Below are 20,979 nucleotides of genomic sequence, written 5' to 3' on the forward strand. Positions count from 1 at the left end.
TCCTGGTCGCGCCTGTCTGTCTAACCCCAATTCCTTCACACGCACGAGATGGCCGTTTCACGCGCACTGGTTTCCTTGGTGTTGGTGGATCGCGGAAAAACACTGGAATTATTAATTTTTGTCACACGCATGGGCGCCAAATGCCATCACCCGGGGTCTTGAACTCGATACCCGGGGTGAGCCTAGTAGTTGCTGGTGTTTCTGTTGAGGTGTTTGTTCTCCGGGAAGGCGCCAGGCTAGTCTTAAGCATCTAGCCATTGTTGTGGTGGGTCGTCGGCCCCAGCGTGCACTACTAAGCTCCTAGGCTATATGGTGGCTGAACACAATGAACACACGCACGTTTTTGAACGGATGGGAAACGCGGGGAACGGCACATCCGTCCTAGTTGATGACCCGTTGTCGACTGCCGTTGACCGCGGCCGGCCTAGGAGGGGGGGGGCGGCAGCGTCAGCCTGCATAGGCTAGGCTAGGGGTGCGGTATCACAGCGGGGTAAGGTACTGGCGGGGTGGAGACCAGGCTTCACTGTCACAGGCGGTACGACGTCAAGTCATATTATGCTTAATTTGTTGTGTAGCATGTCTGTCATCTGTCTATAATAAAAAAAGCTATAGGCATTACTTATGCTTATAGCATGTTAATAAAAAAATATACTTTACGTATTTCGGTGAATTCAAACACTGTTTTTTTTTTTGTGTTAAAGACATAATGTTATCTTGTAGTGTGTATTGTTTTTTTCCCGGTAATTAAATATACTGTGGCAATTACTTAAAAAAAGTAATATTATTTATAATATATCACCAATTTTATTAAAAAGAATTCTTATTACATCACACACACACACACTTGTCATTTAAAAGAATGTATTGTGCATTTATAGATAGTCTTATAGTCATAATATTAAATTTTTTAAATATGTTTTCCAATGGCTGGAGTCGCGAGAGAGAGCATCGCAGATGTGTCAGCGACGGCCGTTCCCCCTTGTTATTTTTAATAATAACCCAGACACTGCCTCCCGCGTAGGGAAGCGCTCGCAGAGGGGGATGCAGCCGCAGAGAACTGAAAACAAATGTAATTTCTTTCCAAGTTAAAATTTATAAATTTCCCCAACACTTAAAAAAATATTACGTGTACCTGGTGTGTTAGTTACCTGTACCTGCCATTTGATTAATACCAGGTAAAAGTAACTTGTAATAATATTCTCTTACGAGTCTCGTTTACGTAATGTTTTTGTTAAAAAAATAATGCATGTATATATATTTTTTAAGAGTCTCGTTTACGTAATGTTTCTGTTAAAAAATAATGTATGTATATTTTTTTTCTCACAGCAGTTTTTTAAAATATCTTTTTACAAGTAGCGCATTGCTACAAAATTAGATTAAATATTACGTGTGTTTTCCAGACAAAACGAGTTTTAAACCAGATACCAGTCTACAGCAGCCCAGCTACCATGACCACATAGTTCTTTGCACGTATTAAAAAAATTATTTCTGCCTAGTAAGTTACCAGCCACAAGTAACGTAAATAGCATAATGGATATTGAAATAATGTAGTCAACACATCGATATTACTTAGTTATGATTTGTTATTGTAAGATCCCCCCTACCCCGCTGGGCATCCATCGCCATCAGCTGGGCCACGACTTTGCCGCTAGGCAGAGCTGGCACCTGCTGCTGCTGTGTAGCAGGTAGCCGGTATCCTCTTTTTTCGTCGGCTGTTAGCGGCTGACCCCAGGGACATGTCCCAGAGGGGCCGGCAACCAACAGCAGCGGCGAAGTCTTGGCCAGCGGTGGAGGAGGAGGGGGAGTCGACTGCCCTTCCTGAAGGTCTTCGGCGAAGAAGGCCACCGCAATGTCGGGTGGAATACCCGCCCCCTCCTCTACCTCTTCCTCGAAGAAAGAGGCCGCCAATGCTGACGGGATCCTCTCCATGATGGGTGGGGAGATCTGTAGAACGTCACACAAATTTCAGGCATCCTATCAAGAGGACGATTTTTGTATATTAAAAAAAAGAAACAGGGAAATTTATTTTTTTTTTAACTTCAAATCAGGATAGAATGTATATAATTCGAGAGGCAACTTGAAACAAGCTAATATTTTTTTAATTTAAATCAGTACAGAATGAGGATACAAACTATCATGGTAACAGGGGAATTTTTTTTTACGTTAAATCAGGATAGATTGAATATGCGTGAGGCTGCAACTTGAAACAAGCTAGTATTTTTTTACTTTAAATCAGGATAGAATGAGGATACAAACTATCATGGTAACAGGGAAATATTTTTTACGTTAAATCAGGATAGATTGAATATGCAAGCTATCATGGTAACAGGGGAATATTTTTTTACTTAAATCAGGATAGAATGTATATGCAAGCTATCATGGTAACAGGGGAATATTTTTTTTACGTTAAATCAGGATAGAATGAATATGCAAGCTATCATGGTATTAGGGGAATATTTTTCAAACATCTCTACACATTTTCTTTAACATACCGATGGTTTTTCTCTCCACATGCATAATGGAAGGGTCAGTTGGCATGATGTGGTGCGGCGCGGTGGGGGGAGGTGAACACACCCCTCTCGAGATAATTTTTTTTCTTTTGTGTGTGGGGGGAGGCGGAAGAAGCGCTGTTGTGTGCCTTCAACCCCCACACACACATATACACTTGAAGCCCCCTCCGAGCAGGGGAGGAGTGGTGGTTTTAGAAGGACACAGATCTTTATGCCCCCAAGGTAATGTGCTGACACCGTCTTCAGAAAGCCAACGCTTATCGTCTCCTGAAGACAGTGCTACCTTGTTCACTCGCTCCGTAAACACGGCGTGGCCTCGCGAACGGAAATGGTATTGACTGCCTAGAATCCGGGAATTTTTAAACAAGCAATCCAGGTATTGAGGGAACAGAAGTGATTGGATTATAATGGCCTTAACTCCTTTTGCTTTACGCATACAAGAATCATCCTCCATCTTGTATGCATAGAGTTTCGGGCGAAGACCCACGTATTCTGTAATGATCTTGCCAGCGGCCTCATCTTTCATCACCCCTGTTACACTTTTGTTGACTAAGGGGAAGCGTTGATCATTACCTGGCGCATAATTTGATGTGTCGAAACGTGAAGCTAAGACGGGTCGAATTGAAGCATAAATGTTATCACACTGAACGTGGTAAATCAACGAATCAGTGTCCGAGAACAAGAGATGCAGAGACTGGGGAGGGAATTTTTTTGCATATAGTTATAATGAAAATCGTATAAAACCAATTTTGATAACTCTAAAATGGCGACACCCGTGTACAAAGGTTTATCGAAGGTTATCGAACCTTTCTGCAATTATATGAGAACTAAATTTTCATCGACGATTTGCCGAGCCTTGAATGTCGGACGACCAATCAGCTCGGCTGCCCCATAAATAGAATCGTAACACGAAGCGATGCGAATGTCTATATGCTTTCTAGAATCTTCTAAACTTTTCCCGTACATAGAGTTAAAAAGTAACTTAAAAAACGATTTTTCGAAGGGATTCGCAGCCTGGGCACGGCGCTCAGCATTAAAGGTTATGTTTTCATTCATCCAGGCTGCCTGCTCAAACCGCAGCACGCGGTGAACCTGGCCGATGACCGCCCCATACTGAACGTAGTGCCGCAGTGTTTTAGCATGGACAACATAATTATTACGCAGCGCGAGAGTTAACAATAATTTACTCATTCGCCCGTTTGGCAGTACGCCATTCACAAGGGCCAGAGGCAGATCTGATAGGCGGTCGTGACAATCATCGGGAAAGGTCAAATCCACTTCCACGAAATATGACGTATCGCCATCTATGTCAATGGCGTTGAAAACCCAAATCGCATACTCATCCCTGGGAACCCACTCAAATTTGCCCACAGGAAGTTTATCTAACATTGTGTGAGCATACAAAGCATTTATATCGAAATAGCAGATGTAAGAAGACGGAAGGTTCGGGTCGTGAGTGGACATGAAAACATTATTGGCTTTCGCGTGACGTCGACTTACGTTGGTTATACCTCCACGAACGGCTGACTCTAGGAAGAGGTATATATCCGGCTCGGTTATCAGCTCAAGACGCGCACCGGTTTTTAATAAAAGTGCATCCCATGCGAGCGAGTGAGCAGTAATGTAATGGGCAGGATCTAATGAATAATACTGTAAGCAAACGAAACGAAATGACTCGAATATTTCGGCCAGCAAACAAGTATCCACCTTAAATAACTAAGTGCGTACTCTTGCAATGTGGCACAATGGAAGACGTCCCAAGCATTTTGAGCGTGAGTATAGTCCAGATCACTCACGTCCGTGCCACTCATTACGTTATGGAATGCTTCCTTAGGGGGTAGCGAGGCAGTCTGCAACTGTTCACTAGATTTTACAAAATCATAGGGAAACACACCTTTACGTGTAGCTAACTGAAACTGTGCGTCATCTGGAAACATTGAACGGGTGACTTTCAATTTATCTGGCGTGAGATTGTCAGCGAGAGTTTCCAGAGATGAATTTTAAAATTAAGTGAATCTATGAACCTAAGACGCACAGTGCGCATGCCTCCTTGCGCATTATTTGAAATGGGTATGTTTTTTGTAATGCACTTGTAGCTCTCCATTGTAACTCCAAGGACTTTGACCCTGCCGGGGTTCTCCACAACGAAGGAGCCGTCCGGCTGTGCAATCCGCCGCGAAACTAAATGTTGCATTAAAAAGTGGGCATCGTAATTTTGCAAATTATGAAAAACCGCGACGAGTTGATTCTTTTGCAACCTGAAAGCCAGGTTGCATTTAGAATGGGCATAACCACGTATTTCACCAGTCAAATGGCAGTGATCGAGCACCGTCTGCCCAGCCATTACCTTCTGACAAATATGGCAATGTGTATGACTCGCAAGCCTTGCCTTGGGTCGGTGTCTTAATAGTAATGGTCTTTGAATAAATATAGCAAACCCACTTTGTCGTTGAAACTAATTCTGCGACCATTTCAGCAATACAATTATCACCCTCGAATTGCACATACTTGGTCAAAGAGCTATCGCAACCACATTCTAACAAAATGCTACATGCATAAGGCACGTGTTCGTTTACCCATGTAGTGCTAGAAGACTCGTCACCGGGCAAACAGGTGGAGAAAGGCTTAAGGTAACACTCAGTGTCACAGTACACAATAAAGCCTAGGCGGTCCTGTTTTGCAATGTTTGTAAATTGCAAACACTTGTTCTCTTCTGTATGGAAGCAGGTCCGCTGCTGGCTGCAGAGAACAGTGTGTGAATTTAATCTGTCTTCGCTTCTAAAATACTGAAGACAGCACTCGCAAATCCATTTCTTATGTTGTGTCTTGGACAATTGTGAATGCAATAATCTGGACATTGATTTAATGTAAACAAAATGTAGGTGCTCTGTCGCGGCACTCGAACGAATCACCAAGATATTTACATGTCTCTCTCTTCGCTCAGAGGATACGCGAAGAGGCTGGATCGAGGATTCAGATTTGCCACTAAAACATTCCTCAACGATATTCCCCTTAGAATCTACGCAAGCGTAAACATTAATGGAAATATCATTGTTCCTCTCAAATGTTTTAATCTGATGCAGAGTGGAGGGAAACGTCAAGCCATTCGTATTAAAATACACGAGTGGATTTGGATACGAAATGGCTCGAGTAACATTGCCTTCCACCGTCGACACACCTGCCATGACGGCATACAGGAAACAGTGCTGCTCGGTACACTCAATGTTAACACAAGCTCTCCTTTTGTACAAAAACGCCGGCAATTTTGTGTGCGCTGTGCCAACCGTGAAAACTCTATAGCTTGAAATATGTACATCCATGTTAATCAATCTTTTTAGAGCCCAGCCACTGCCACGCGCAGCGAAATCACTAACGTGTTTATTGATTTCCGGAATGAATGTTGAATTATAGATTTCCCCTACCTCATCAGAGTGCAGTATCGCGGTTGAGTGAGTTGTGAAATGAAAAGTTTCACTCTCGTTTCCCTCCGCAGATTCCTTAACAAATGAAGCCGAGAGTGAAACGTAAACTTTAAAGGGGCGAATTAATTTGTTAGTTAAGTCCAGAAAGTGAACCCTACATAGCTGTAGAAACCAGTCCAAGTCCGGATCGGCATTTTCAATATCATTTCCAATTCGAAAGTCCACTATCTTGTTAGCAAATGCAGTGTTCAAGGTAACACCCTCCAGGCGAGGCAAGACGTCAGGCCCCTGCGCCAACTCCACCCCTGACCCCCACCCACCATCGCGAGAGGCAGAGATAGAAGGTTCATCTTCATTAAGACGGAGTCACTTTGCCTCGGGGGAAGAAGAACGGGAAGACATAGTAAGAGAGAAGAGAGAGAAGATAAATAAAGAGAGACTGGAAATTATGTTCAACAGTGAGCACAAAGCTAAAACAAAAAGAAAAGAATAAATTTTAGTAGGTGTATGTATGGAGTATGGGTTTTTGACATCATTTTAAAATTAAATTTTTTTTGCTTCAAAAACAAAGTTAGATTATACACGAAATCTCCCATCCGTTTGCAAGATATGAAAAAATTCTTTTTTAGAGAATATCTCTAGATGGAAATATTTTCTAAAAAACATTTATGTAATGAATAGGAAATGTTAATAAATTATAGACGATAAATGCGAAAAAGTGTGGTAATGAAATGTGAAGAAAATTTAAGTTTAGTATTATTTTCATGTTAAATGAAAAAAAATAATATTTCCATTCAAAATGATAATAATATCATCCTAACATTACAAACAGCTGAGTAAAATAAATTTACAGTAAAATTATCCTACCTTAGCTGGAAAACACGGGAGGCGCAGTCTGCTACGGCGGACGCAGCAGTGAGGCAGCAGTGTGGCGACTGATCAGAGACTGTGTTGCCTCACAGTCTGTGCCATGTATATATTAAACGAATGTTTCAACATGGCTGCCAGTGTATTTATTTTATTTTTTTACTCTGCGAGTGCTCACGCCGCAGCGCGTCGTGTCTGGTTATTTTTACAACTTACCACCCCTCCCTCCAGATGGATGTCACCCCAGAAACACAATGAACAGGCTAGTATTCAAATAATCTAACAAGTAATAAGATATACAGTTTTTATTCAAAAGTCACTCTTCAAACCTTTCCTCATACAATAATTAGTAAATAAATTACACACACAAAAAATTATAACTCTTTACTCAGAGTCCAAACATATATAATTACGTAGCAGGGGCGAATATTCCATGGAACCAAGGGAACAATTGGTTCCCTACTGCTGACAAATAAATAAAATAAATATATTACTACTTGTCTACTATCGTAAATAATTCAACTTGTATTTTTTGAACAGCTCGCCGTAACAATTTGTGTAGGCGCGTTCGCGCGTTGAACCTCTTCAGCTATAGCTTTATCTCTCTCACGCCTCTCTATCTTCTCTGCCATCCACGCTCCAACATCCTCCACCTCCCCCCCCCCTCCCTTCCACGGGAGCTTACATTACCTTCTGCACCTTCATTGGTCTCTCCGCCTTCGCCTTCGGGTGTTTCCGTGAGCACTCGGCTTCGGCCGCCGACCTGGGGAACCAAGCCAGACGGCTGGTTCCATCGCGTGCCGCGTGGCGTATTCTCTAAAGAAATTGTGTGCTTCGCGTTGCGTAAAATAACTCGCCTGACAGCCTGAAAGTAGATTTACTGCGGTAAGAATGCGTACTTTATAATACTTCATTACGTCCCAAGTTTTTGGTAAAGAGTTTCGTCAAATTCAAAAGTGGCCACATAGCTACAGCATTGCGGTAGGCTTGGCCAAGGGAACCAACAGTCTATTCTGCGGGCCCTGTCCATGGAGGGGACTTCATGGGGAGTGCGGAGGGACGAAGCTGGCGCAGGGTGCTGTTCAGGAGGGGATGGAGCGGCAGGAAACAGACGCGCTTGTGACTGCGTGCTAGAAAATTTACTTGTTTCATCTTTTGGTGCTAAAAGTTTCGAACAAAAACGAGTTTTAATTTTGCAAGGTAGACCCACGCCAGACATGTCGTGTATGGTAACAAATGCTAAATCAAGCGGTGTGCAGTGCAAAAGACACTTCAAATATAATTTTTTACAGTTAACACAAATGGCTTACTGCTTGTAAACAAACTTTAAAACTGTACTGTTGGCCTTGTTTAATGTTTACTAATGAGAAAGGAGTTTGGAATAAGAACGGTTTTAGTGACATGAACAATTTTCATAAAGCAGCTCACAGACATGAACTCTCGCAGACACATTTATCAGCCGTCTGTAAGCTAAAGATGTTTGGATTCAGTCGTGTTGATCTGGATCTAAACGAACAACTCCGCGCTGATGTCAAAAAACACAATGAGGCTGTGGTCCGAAACAGAGAAGTTTTGAAACGTTTGATTGATGTCACTATGTTTCTCGGGCGACAAGAGCTTGCGTTCCGAGGTCACGATGAAAAAAATGTTCCTCAAACCGTGGTAATTACATAGAATTAGTGAAATTGTTAAGCAGTTACGACTCAGTATTAGCCTCACATTTGGAAACTTCTAAGGTTTTCACAGGTTTGTCTAGTAACATACAAAATGATATAATAGAAAGTATTGCCGAAGCGATTGTAACGGAAATTAAAACACAAGTTAGTCAGACTCCTTTTGTAGCACTAATCCTTTACGAAACGACTGATGTTGCCAACATGTCGCAGCTTTCATCTGTACTGCGGTATGTAACGAACGAGGGTAACATCGAAGAGAGATTCCTCGGTTTTACAAACGTTAGTTCTAACAGATCAGCAAAAGCACTGGCAGAGCACGTTTTTAAGTTAGTAGATGACTATAACTGTGGCGAAAAATTGGTATCTCAAACATACGACGGAGCTGCTGTTATGGCTGGTCATCTGAATGGGCTACAAAAATTAGTGAGAGAAAAATATGATAATGCTATATTCATACAATGTGCTTTCGCAATCACTCAACAACATTACTGATTGTAAGATATTTTTCAAAACATTAAGTGGGTTTGCCTCATTCTTCTCTCATTCTACCAAACGAACACAGGCATTAGACACATTTGTGAGCAAACGATTTCCCAAAGTATGTCCTACAAGGTGGAATTATAATTCCCGCTTAGTTCATACGATTTTTGAAAACAAATCAGATCTGATAAGCCTTTTCGATAACATAACCGAAATTCCTGATGAATGGGATAATGAAACTTACATTGCTGTGCGTGGCTTCCTAGCTGCATTAAAAGAATTCAATTTTAATTTTATGTTACATGTGTTTTCTGATTTATTTTCCATCACAGATGCATTGTTTCAGATTATTCAAGCAAAAACTTTCGACATTAGCTATTGCCTTCAAAAACTGAAAGAAACAGAAAAATTAATTTCTGAGAAGAGAAACACATTCAGTTCAACAATTTGGTCCGTCTTCAAAGATGACCCTCCCACTAAGAAACGGCGTACATCTGAGGAAAATGATCCAGAAGCTAGCTACAGAAAACTTTATTTTGAAATTATTGATAATATTCTAGTGCAGCTTGTTACACGGTTCAGCTCACTCAAAAATTTGAAGTTCCTGGGTCTAATGGATCCAAATAAAAACGAGGAAAATGCAAAAATATTTCCCGAGGAAGCATTCGCCTCTTTAAAATCTTCTTATGGCAACTACTTCGATTTACCTCGTTTAAGGAGTGAATTAATTGCAAAATTCAGTTTAGCAGAGTTTAAATTTAAATCAATTTATGAGATACTGCAGGTATTGAAACAGTCGGGTTTAAGTGTTGACGGTTTTCCTGAGCTGTATAAGTTGTGTTCGTTAGTAGCTACAATTCCAGCAACAAGTGCATCTGTCAAGCGCTCGTTTTCCTCACTGAAACGAAGTAAGACCTACATCAGAAACGCCCAGAAACAAGAAAGACTGTCAAATCTTGGACTCATTTCAATCGAACATACATTATTGCTTTCCCTGAAACAAAGTAAAACTTTCTACAGTGATGTAATTGACAATTTTGTTCACAAGACACGACGACTAGACTTGGTTTACAAATAACTAAGTAGCAGTCCACCTCAGAAATTCCCCGGATGTGGATATTACCGGACAATGTTGTTGGTCAGCAAGTTTACTCAAGATCTCCTGTATTCCCCGCTCTTGCATTCCAGTGCTGCTCCACCCCACCTCATTCACCTGTATCAGTTCTCAAGACCACAAATGTTAAGCGCCGCCCAAATCTCTCCACTCCACCAATAATGTCTACAAGCTGACAGGATGGTGAGTAGGAAATTTCCTAAATTACAGAGCTTTCTTCAATATTTTAGTTTCAAAATTGTTATGTACGCACAGATTTGTTAACATTTTGGCAGTATATATATTGAGATTTTTTAAGACTGACTTGTATGTATTCATTGCTTAAGCGAAATAGCTAACAAAACGACCATACATGCTCAATCTTGAAAGTGAGAGTTAAGATTATTAAATTCTGTGTGACTTTAACATCTATTGCATTGACTACCAAAATCATAATTTCGTGAATTTTGATATATGCTGGTGATGTGTTTCCGAGCGTATCTTTCACTGTTTCACTGATTACAAAATCTTGCTTCGTGTAACGAGGATTGCTCAAGTTTTAGTCATACCAGCTTTTTAATTTTCTTATAATATAGGAAATTTTGACTTAACATTTTGTAGAGAAACTCTTAGGCCTGGCTTTCATCGACACTTAAAATGGTTTTGCTGCGGAAGCCGCCTTATTAGTCGCGGCAACAAAAGAAAAATTAATGAAAAACATACTAATAGAACCATTGGTGGTGAACGGGAGGTGGGAGGGCTGTTTAAAGGTACAATTCATCGCTTTTGCTTAAGTTTTTTTCCAAACTATGAGTTTTAGCAAATAAAAAAAATTTTTTAAACAATATTAAAGAGCATAAAATTTACTACAAAAGAGATCCGTTAAACCGCTTAAATAGCACCAATTTGCACCTTAAAATCAAATTTTTTTCGGGGGACCCCCCACCTTAATAGGGGGTGACAGTGAACATACTTGGTTCCCCCACTTTGAAATTCACCCTTCGCCACTGTTACGTAGAATACTGTTTTACGAAAACCACACTTATGTGTGTTTTAAATTTAAAATACAATACCTTTACATGAAGACGTTTTTTTCACAAAACGACGTATTAAATGATACACACAAGTCATAAAACAGTTTAAAAAAAATTATGACTCTTTAATCAGAGTCCAAACATACATAATTACGTAGAAAACTGTTTTACGAAAACCACACTTATGTGTGTTTTAAATTTAAAAAATAATACCTTTACATGAAGACGTTTTTTTCAAAAACTGACGTATTAAATGAAAAACACAAGTCATAAAACAGTTAAAAAAATTTATAACTCTTTACTCAGAGTCCAAACATACATAATTACGTAGAATACTGTTTTACGAAAACCACACTTATGTTAGAGGTGGGTCGAAAAGTATCAACTTGATACTTTGGCACTGATACGCGCCTGTATCAGGAACGGCAAACGAGGACACTTGAAAAGTATCAGAGACTTTAGTATCAGTTCAGAATTCAGCTGGAACAACACCACGGCCAATGAATACAGTACCCGATCGCAGATGACGGTCACTTGGGCGGAGCTTGTGAAAGGGGAGGGAGCAGGAACGACGAATAAGGGATAAAGAAGGTAAAGAATGTAGGGGAGGAAGCGCAGGGGAAGGCGTTGAAGCCTTGAAGGAGAGGCGCAAAGCGATATTGTTACAAGCAGGGCTGCCACTCATGGGTTTTTCCACCCAGATCTGGGTTTTTCCAATGGTGTTTGGGTTTCTGGGTTTTTAAATAATGAATTCCAACAATTCTAGGGTTTTTATAATTTTAATTATTTTTATACCTAAAACAATAATAAAGGTAGTAGCTACTGTATCTGTTGCAATATCTGTTTGATAAATGCAAACAAGTCTATGTGTTTCACACACAAAAATACATATAAACACAAAACTAGTTTTCAAGAAGCTAAGTCGAATATTAAATTAGACACGTTCTTCAAAGAGGCTTGCAGAACACAAAACCAATGCAACAATTAACCTTCAAACCAATCTTGTAGAATCAGACTCTGAATAAAGACTAACGTACATGATGCAGTTTTATAAAAACAATTACCGGTTTAAAGGATGCAGTGATGGTGTTTGTTTTGTCATGTATATATTTGTAGGTTTTTTTTATGATATGTACTGGTCCAAGAATTACTTATACAGCCATTTTTCTGCAGTGTAATTTTCTTGTATTGGTTGTATTTAACCGTTTTCAGTCTTGTAAGGTAATTAATTGTTTTATATTAAAACCAGTTATTTTTATATTTTTGAATTAGTACGCAAACATTTTCAACGATAGCATTTTAGACGCATCTGGGTTTTTTACCCATGTGTCTGGGTTTTTTTGTAGGTTATCTAGGTTTTTCATGAATATCAGAGTGGCAGCCCTGGTTACAAGTCGTTTTGTTTATTCTCCTACTTCAAAGTACGCTCAGTGCGCAGTGCGTGCACCGTCTCGTTCAATAATAAAACTAATGAAAATTTAATATTAAAAAGTACATTAATACAAGATATAATATTTATATTTGTGCACCTAACAGCTATGAAAATGCAAATAAATTCTCAGTTGACACTAATAACAGATGTAATCAACATATGGACTTTCTTTTTTCGAAAACAATTAGTAACTAGTGTTTTTATACATTAAAAATGCACGATTTTATCAAAAATAAAAAATAAAAAACAGATAGGTACATTAGTGAGCATACTATATCAATGTTTACGTTTCAAATGTTTCTTCAGATTAGTCGATGATTTATAACTCAGTTTTTGTTTACACAAATTACAATTAGCAAACTCATTATTTTCCGTGAAAAAATTCCACACAAATGAAGTCTTTTTCGTGCACTTATCCATTCCTTATTTCACTATAAAGATACTAACTACAAAGCATGACAGCCCGCAACAATGTACATGGTGATACACGGCCAGGACGAACTGCAGTGAATGTTGAACTGATTGATACTGGCTGTATCAGGCGGGCATGAGAGTAACAGAGGTAGAGAATTACCGGGCGTGATAAATAATGTATCAGATTCTCCTTCCGGTCGCAAGGTCTGCGTACGCGGAGCTTTGTTGCCTCCTGGGACCGTCTGATACAGAAGTATCAGAGACTTGTACCTAGGTACATTACTGTATCAGTATCAGGTTGGGACTGATACCGAAAATTGCTGTCCCAATCCACCTCTAACTTATGTATGTTTTAAATTAAAAGCAAATAATATACATGAAGATGTTTTTTTCACAAAACGACGTATTAAATGAAAAACACAAGTCATAAAACAGTTTAAAAAAATTATGACTCTTTACTCAGAGTCCAAACAGACATAATTACGTAGAATACTGTGTTATTAGACCACACCTATGTGTGTTTTAAATTAAAACCAAAAAAATATACATGAAGACATTTTTTCACAAAACGACGTATTAAATGAAAAACACAAGTCATAAAACTTACAGTTTGTTAAACATTACTATGAGTACAGTACATAGGGCTATTTTGGCATTGCTTAAGTCTCTTTCGTGTTGGTTCTGCTGAATGTTGTGATCACCATCTTGACTGACGGGTCCCAGATGGCTGAGGTCTCGGGTTCGAGTCTTGCGCGGTGCATACGTTGCGGGGACTCTCCGCTGACATTTCTTGAGCGCTGGTTTCGCAGGCTCGATGATTGCTGATGCACAGTCGGGTGAATGCAGTTCTGGCATTTGCAAGGCATGATTGTAGACTTCGTCGAAACTGCAAGGTAATGGAGTGTCTTTTCGCATGTAATTAACTGCACAACGTCCGTACGAATTGCACTGATTAACTTCCAGGGGTAGATCGTTAGTGTGCGGGTTTATAATCTGAACAGTGTGAAAGTGACCATCACAACTCTCCACATAGTTCTTCAGGATGCCATTATTCCAGATTGAGTACTCCACCATAGATAAACCACGAGACAGGTTATCATACTGGTTACCTGGATTAAACGACATGTTTACTCGACCGAGGCTCAGTCCACACTGAGCTGAGACTCTGATTGTCTTTTAGCAATTATATGTATGAATTCCATAAATAAACTTGCAATGTATTCACAGAGGGTGTTACAACACGCTGACTCACAACAGTTCATGATTTATTTTGTTTTTAGAAATGTTTACGTTTCGTCGATAGCTTGAAGCCGACATATGGCACAAGAGGTAATGATTTAGACACTGAAAAGTTTGACTATTTTTTTTACTTTTTCACGGTAAATAGGACATAGGTGACCTACACATGGAGTGTTCAGGTCGTAATCGTCTCCCAACAAAACATACGTTTTCTTCCGACAATGATCGGTTCCGGTACAGCGCTCTATGAAAGTTTCATCATTTTTAACTCTAGATGTCCTGAGTTCATCAACGGTTGTTGGATGTTTAGCCAGCGGATGGCATAAGTGCACGTAACAGTTCTTATCTTCACAGTGAAACGATGTTAACAGTCTCATGGTAGTATATGAGAATGATTTATCCCAGCACATGCGATAATGGATATTATCGCGACACGATTCAAAATATACAGGCAGATGTTCACAATCCTTCTCAATCTCATAATATCTAACACGGTATTCGACACAGTGCAGGCTAGAATGCACGTAAAGGTATCTAGTTTCTTGACAGTCGTACATTATCTGCGGTAAAGTGTCAGTTAACCTAGGATCCACTATTCTGTGTTTCTTCGCTTTTTCTCGCCATCGGCGCGAAGCCAAAGAAATAGTGTAAAGACTCTTATATAGCATATAGTCTCTATGGACTATCAGAATTATTATCTGAACTAAACTGTCAGAAATAATAATATTAAATAGAAATATTAAGAGTAGTTCTCTCTGGATATTAATTACTATGATTATTAATACACTGTCGAGTATAAACTCTTTGGTTATTTTACATTTATATCTGGGCGCCACCCTTATGTATAACTTAACTTCCTTACTAAGATAGGACTAATGTAGTGTGGTACATAAGAGAAAAATGGAATAATTTCACACTTTAAATCTATAATGGGCATGAGACTGGCAACATGTAATTTAAGGTCGTTAAGAAAACAAACATATACACAAAGAAATAATAACAGGGTAACATAGGATTAAACAAATAATCTTTAATCAAATAAAATATAGTTAATTAATGGTTGGACCAGTGGGAGGGCCGCAACTAAGGGGGGGCAAGCGGGGCATACGCCCCGGGCGCTAAGCTGTGGGGGCGCCGAAATCGCTTGCATTGTAATTCCTACTACAACTGGTAACTAGTAAAAAGTTTTTTAACTTGCATGCCAGGAATGTCTTATCTGATTTACAATATAACATCTCTACATATTTAATGAACAAGTCTAGTGATTATAGGGACTACTTTATGGACATAGTGGGTCCATGCATGGAAGTTACAGTCAGGGCCCCTACATGGCTGGTGCTACCGTTGCTATGGCAATGGAGCCCATGGGTCTAGGGGGCCTGCGAAGGAAAGAAAAAAAAAACTTAAAACAAAAAAGTAGATAATTTTAAATAAATCATAGAAAACAATTAAACAGTAAGGCCTAAATTTAGTTACCCATGAAATATTACACCATAGTAATATTATTCGGAATATGCTGTGCGTACAGAACGTGTCTGAATCTACAACTGTAACAAAACCACCACCAATTGACGTGACACCATGTTGACAGTGTAGAACACTTACACTCAATTGTTTGCCATTATTCAAAATAAATTTACGTTGACAATCGAAACACTGACTTAAATTTAGTTTTAATGTGTTCTAAAAATAATTGTGAAAAGGTTTAAAAAATATAACTAAAACAATGTACATAAAGGAAATTTTTTTTAAATCTCTGTTAGAAACAAAAAAAGGGGGGGGGGGGGCATCATGACTTCTAGCAACGGGGCCCACAGAATGATGTGGGGAGCCTGGTTACAGTAGCACACAAACTGTTACATGTAGGTATGGAAAATGCTTAAATAGCACCATTTTTCCGTGGGAGGGCCCCCGGAGCCCCCGCTTTATTGGTGTGGTATGTGCAAAAAAAAAAGGGGGGGGCATGAATCCATTCATACCCCGGGTGCCAGAGACTCTAGTTGCGGCCCTGACCAGTGGTATACTATTATGTTTTCTTAAATAACAGGAGGGTATGTTGCACACATGATAAAACACAACAAAAGTTCTTACAGTCCAAATTAATTATGTCTGTTGCTCTCAATCCAGAATCGAATTATCGTGTGAGAAAAAAAATGTTTATTATCTTCGTAATTTAAGTTAATTTTAGTGTACCGCAGCTGAATTCAGTGTATAGTTGCGGTAGAGCATCATGAGGGCTCCGTCTCATTTCATCTCTGGGTGTAAGAACTAATTAAAGTGTAGATCGGGATACGTAATTGGCTTTAACAAATGTTTATCTCAATAGGTCTTTAATGCAGGGGCGTAGCCAGGGGGGGGTTTTAGGGGTTCAAACCCCCCCCCTTAGCACCAAATCTTTAATTAATTTCTTATTCATCACTCAAACAAATTTCATATTAAAATTAATAAAATTTTTACCATTACAATATTTAAATTTAAGTACCGAAAACTGCTAAAATAGCACTATTTTACACCTTAAAATCCAAATTTTCCCGGGGGAGGACCCCCGGACCCCCCCCCCCCCTCTAATACGGGGGGGGGGGGGGCATGCTTCTTAACACCCCCCATACACAAATCCTGGCTACGCCACTGCTTTAATGTGTTCAGCACAAAACTCAATATTTATATGTCCGTCGGCAATGTTAAAATACGTTAATGCAGAAAACAGTTAATTCAGGATAGCATCATGAGTCAGTATTTTACTCACGGTATTTCACTCTTAATTACACGTCATATAGGATGTGCCCTATTTAAATAACATGTTATTTATATTCAGATGACGATTTAAAACATCCTAGTAATAGGATGATCTAATTAGCTCGTAGATATTTCTGATTTTAAAGGGGATTGAAACCCGGGCTATCTAGCCAACGCCGTCGTTATTCCAAGACTCTTTCGTTAATTTCAGTAATGACGCTTATCTTAAGTAAAATGGCCTCTCATTGGCCGAGACACAAAGATCGTTGACTTAATTACCAATTCAAAACCAAATACAGACACTTAACAATACAACTTAATATGCTAAAATGTCTTAAATTTAAAACTTGATTTTTCAACAATGAAAGTTCTGTTATGCAAATTACGTATAAAAAGTTCAATTTGCCGTTTCAGTCAATTGCTCCCTAGAGGGGTATGCTAATTGAGCTCCAAAGTCACTTGGGCTACGCCATAGAGTATGGTAGTCGTAGATATGTCCAAATACACAACAATAGAGCAAATCCGCAAAACTTAAAAATGTCAACAAATAATAATAATAATTAAAAAATGTTATTTATAATAAAACAAAACACTTTCTGTGCGTGGGACAATCATGTAACAGCACAATAGGAATGTCATAGAAGTTTCGGACACTTTGATTATAACTAAAACCATCATCTGACAATTGTTCTGGGTTCGTATCTAAATAACGAACATCCTCTAACAGCGGCATGGGAACGTCCAGATGTTCACCGGAAGCTAGTCTTAAGCCTGCGGGATACGGCCCGCGGATGTGTCTAGCCTTTTCCCTTTTGGTCTTGATGGGGTCCCTACCCCAGACGGGTGGAAACATGGCGGACGTCACTCACCGGAGCTGTTACTGGCGAAGACTGGCGGGTGGCAGCTGCCGGCTGGCGGCTGATGTCTAGCCGCGACGGCGGCGGCACCACAGGTGGGCAACCTGGTCGGCGTCCTCAGCGTCCTCTGCATCCTCTGCATCCTCTGCCTCCTCGGCGTCCTCTGCGTCCTCTGCGTCCTCTGCGTCCTCTGCGTCCTCTGTGTCCTCTGCGTCCTCTGCGTCCTCTGCGTCCTCTGCGTCCTCTGCGTCCTCAGCGTCCTCAGCGTCCTCTGCGTCCTCTGCGTCCTCTGCGTCCTCTGCGTCCTCTGCGTCTTCTGCGTCCTCGGCCTCCTCTGCGTCCTCGGCCTCCTCTGCGTCCTCTGCGTCCTCTGCGTCCTCTGCGTCCTCTGCGTCCTCTGCGTCCTCGGCCTCCTCTGCGTCCTCTGCGTCCTCTGCGTCCTCTGCATCCTCTGCGTCCTCTGCGTCCTCTGCGTCCTCTGCGTCCTCTGCGTCCTCGGCCTCCTCGGCGTCCTCAGCGTCCTCTGCGTCCTCTGCGTCCTCTGCGTCCTCTGCGTCCTCTGCGTCCTCTGCGTCTTCTGCGTCCTCGGCCTCCTCTGCGTCCTCTGCGTCCTCTGCATCCTCTGCCTCCTCGGCGTCCTCTGCGTCCTCTGCGTCCTCTGCGTCCTCTGCGTCCTCTGCGTCCTCTGCGTCCTCTGCGTCCTCTGCATCCTCTGCGTCCTCTGCGTCCTCTGCATCCTCTGCGTCCTCTGCGTCCTCTGCGTCCTCTGCGTCCTCTGCGTCCTCTGCGTCCTCTGCGTCCTCGGCCTCCTCTGCGTCCTCTGCGTCCTCTGCGTCCTCTGCGTCCTCTGCGTCCTCGGCCTCCTCGGCGTCCTCTGCGTCCTCTGCGTCCTCTGCGTCCTCTGCATCCTCTGCGTCCTCTGCATCCTCTGCGTCCTCTGCGTCCTCTGCGTCCTCTGCGTCCTCTGCGTCCTCTGCGTCCTCGGCGTCCTCCTCCTCCTCGTCGGAGCCGACCGCGGTGTGCAGGTCGCAGATGTCCGGGTTGCTTGGCACCCTCCACGAGTGGTTGCCCCCGTCGAGGAACGTTGAATGTGTGAACGAATCACATGATTCACTCCAGGCAACCACCGTGCCATTGGGATGATGCAGCTTGTACTCAACAAAACCTTGCTCCTGGCCGGGCCACACCTGCACCACCTCATCTGCGGCCTCGACGAGCAGAGCTGCCGGAGAGTATGGGAGGTGTGTGTCCGGCCGTAGGAGGCTTACGCTACAGTTTTGCTGAGTGCAAGGCAGCTCTATCAGATCGTCGTTGTAGAGTCAGCTAGTGTAATTATGTAAATTATTAAATGTACTTAATAATTCCAGTTTCTGTAGCCTACCTCTATCAGTTTTAAGAATTGTTTCTAGAAGTTTGTGTCTGAAAGTCAAAATTACAGTGTGTCAAAAGTATGTTAAATACTAATTTCGTGACTAGACCTGGTAATGACGTGTAAACAAATTCAAATGTAATATTTATATTTGCGTTAAGGTTTTGTGCAGACGGTGACAATATACTTCGACTGGCACAATATCACACTTTATATAAATATTTTAACTAAAATAGTTTATGTTAAAATACAGATGGAATTTGTTATTATTCTCGACTTCAAAGATTCTACCAATTCTTTCATTAGAGTAAGTTATCTTTAGGTTAAGATGTTAATCGTTTGTGTGTTATTTATTTTAAACTAGCTTCAGTCTGCAGAGCGTGGACTACTGGGCACGTAACTTGCAGTACCCGTCAAACAAAATAGCAACATGTTCTTTCAATATCAAGTTCCATTTATAATATCTAATATTATTAGGTTCGGGATCGCGATTCCGTAATTTAAATGATAAATCTAAAGATGAACAAGTACACGGTCTTTCTATACAAAGAATACGTTTGATAACAAAAAAATTCTAGTTCGGTGAAAAATGTTCGTCTTGTTTTAGTCGTCATTCGTGAGGATACTTGTTTAATCAGCGAGTCTTCGGGTGATGGGGTAAGGGACCAAACCTTGCTGCAGAATACCCACGAGACGTGTAGGTTCTCGGAGGATCCTTGGTTCGCCTCAGTCAGGACTGCGAACTTGGTGTTGCTCCTCCGGTCTCTAGCGGGCGGCAGGAATACGCGCCGTCACGACTCCATCCTTCGGGCTGTGGTCGGGAACTGGGCTGGACTGCACGACGGTCATCCTTCCCGGGCTCGAACTGCGACTTTTCATTATTCGACTGAATTCTTCTTTCTTCAGGATGATCAACGGCATCTATTCTTCGTAGTTTCAAACAATTTATATTCATTAGACGCTCTCTTGAAATCTGGATATTCGTCGCCCTCTCTTCTTAAATAATCGTTTGAATTCTTGACGTTTGAGTTTTATCTTCGTTGATTCAAATTAGTAATTCCTTCGAAATCTGATTCAACATTAGCATTAATAAACATTTTCAATTCTTCTAGGAATAGTCAATTATCAATTAAGGTCGAAATCGTTGCGTTTTTAGATGTTGCCTTCATCGAGTCTCAATTTGTTCTAAAGAATCTTTTTCCCGTTACTAATAAACGACTCTCTTAGAGTTGTTGATAAAACAAAACTATTAAAATTACTACCAATTACTGTCGTTGTTCATCTTTAAATTAATATTAGTTTCAAAAAAATACTGCTATACTAACTTTGACAATTATTTAAAATAAAATTTAACATAGAGTAATACATAGACAAAAACGCTAACCAAAGAAATTTAAATCTGAATTAATCATAGATTACAAATGTAAACATACGGAATAAGGTGAAATTAAACAAAATAAATACTAAGGAAATTAAATATTTACTTTCTATAAAGGGTAAATATTGCCTTTATATCGTCTGCGTCGTCGCGAACCAGGTGTCCCAACGTTGTGCACACGTGCAACCACTGCAGACCGTCCGCCGTTTCGAAGATCACCCTACCGTAGCCGAGCGACACATCCCGATACAAAGTTGCCGGATTAAACTGCATCGGGACGTGAACACTGGCGCGAAGAGTGGCTTGGAGAGTGACTAGGCTCCCTACGAGCGACGCGTTCCATTTATAAAACCGGAGGACCCACCAGGGTCTGGCGTCGCTTGGCAATGCTCCAACGCCCAAGCCCTAAGCAGCGCGGCGTTATGTCGTGAAGTAACGGGCCATGCACGGCTATTATCTGGCGTATACATTT

General features: G+C 40.9%; 1 protein-coding gene across 2 annotated transcripts; it reads right to left on the bottom strand.

Moving 5' to 3' along the window:
* Positions 1-784: 784 nt before the first annotated feature.
* On the bottom strand, positions 785-20,483 carry LOC134534417 (uncharacterized protein DDB_G0284459-like). Of its 2 annotated transcripts, XM_063372881.1 has the most exons (3): positions 17,773-20,483; positions 1,605-1,944; positions 785-1,057 (listed from the first exon to the last, which is right to left on the bottom strand). In XM_063372881.1, exons 1-2 carry the CDS (start codon positions 18,959-18,961, stop codon positions 1,649-1,651), a joined length of 1,485 nt encoding a protein of 494 aa, XP_063228951.1. In that variant the 5' UTR covers positions 18,962-20,483; the 3' UTR covers positions 785-1,057; positions 1,605-1,648. The 2 variants fall into 2 exon arrangements, with proteins under 2 accessions (XP_063228951.1, XP_063228952.1); XM_063372882.1 differs by lacking the exons at positions 785-1,057; positions 1,605-1,944 and adding an exon at positions 13,360-13,814.
* Between the last annotated feature and the right edge of the window lie 496 nt (positions 20,484-20,979).

This window comes from Bacillus rossius, chromosome 7 (genome assembly GCF_032445375.1).
Source record: "Bacillus rossius redtenbacheri isolate Brsri chromosome 7, Brsri_v3, whole genome shotgun sequence".
Classification (NCBI taxonomy): Eukaryota; Metazoa; Arthropoda; class Insecta; order Phasmatodea; family Bacillidae; genus Bacillus; species Bacillus rossius.

What these genes read in the sequence shown, in the direction of transcription:
- LOC134534417 (XM_063372881.1), bottom strand. Translation starts at nt 18,961, where the DNA reads ATGAGGTGGTGCAGGTGTGGCCCGGCCAGGAGCAAGGTTTTGTTGAGT. An exon ending in CTTCGCCAGTAACAGCTCCG is followed by an intron (nt 1,945 to 17,772) that starts GTGAGTGACGTC and finishes GACGTTCTACAG; the next exon opens with ATCTCCCCACCCATCATGGA.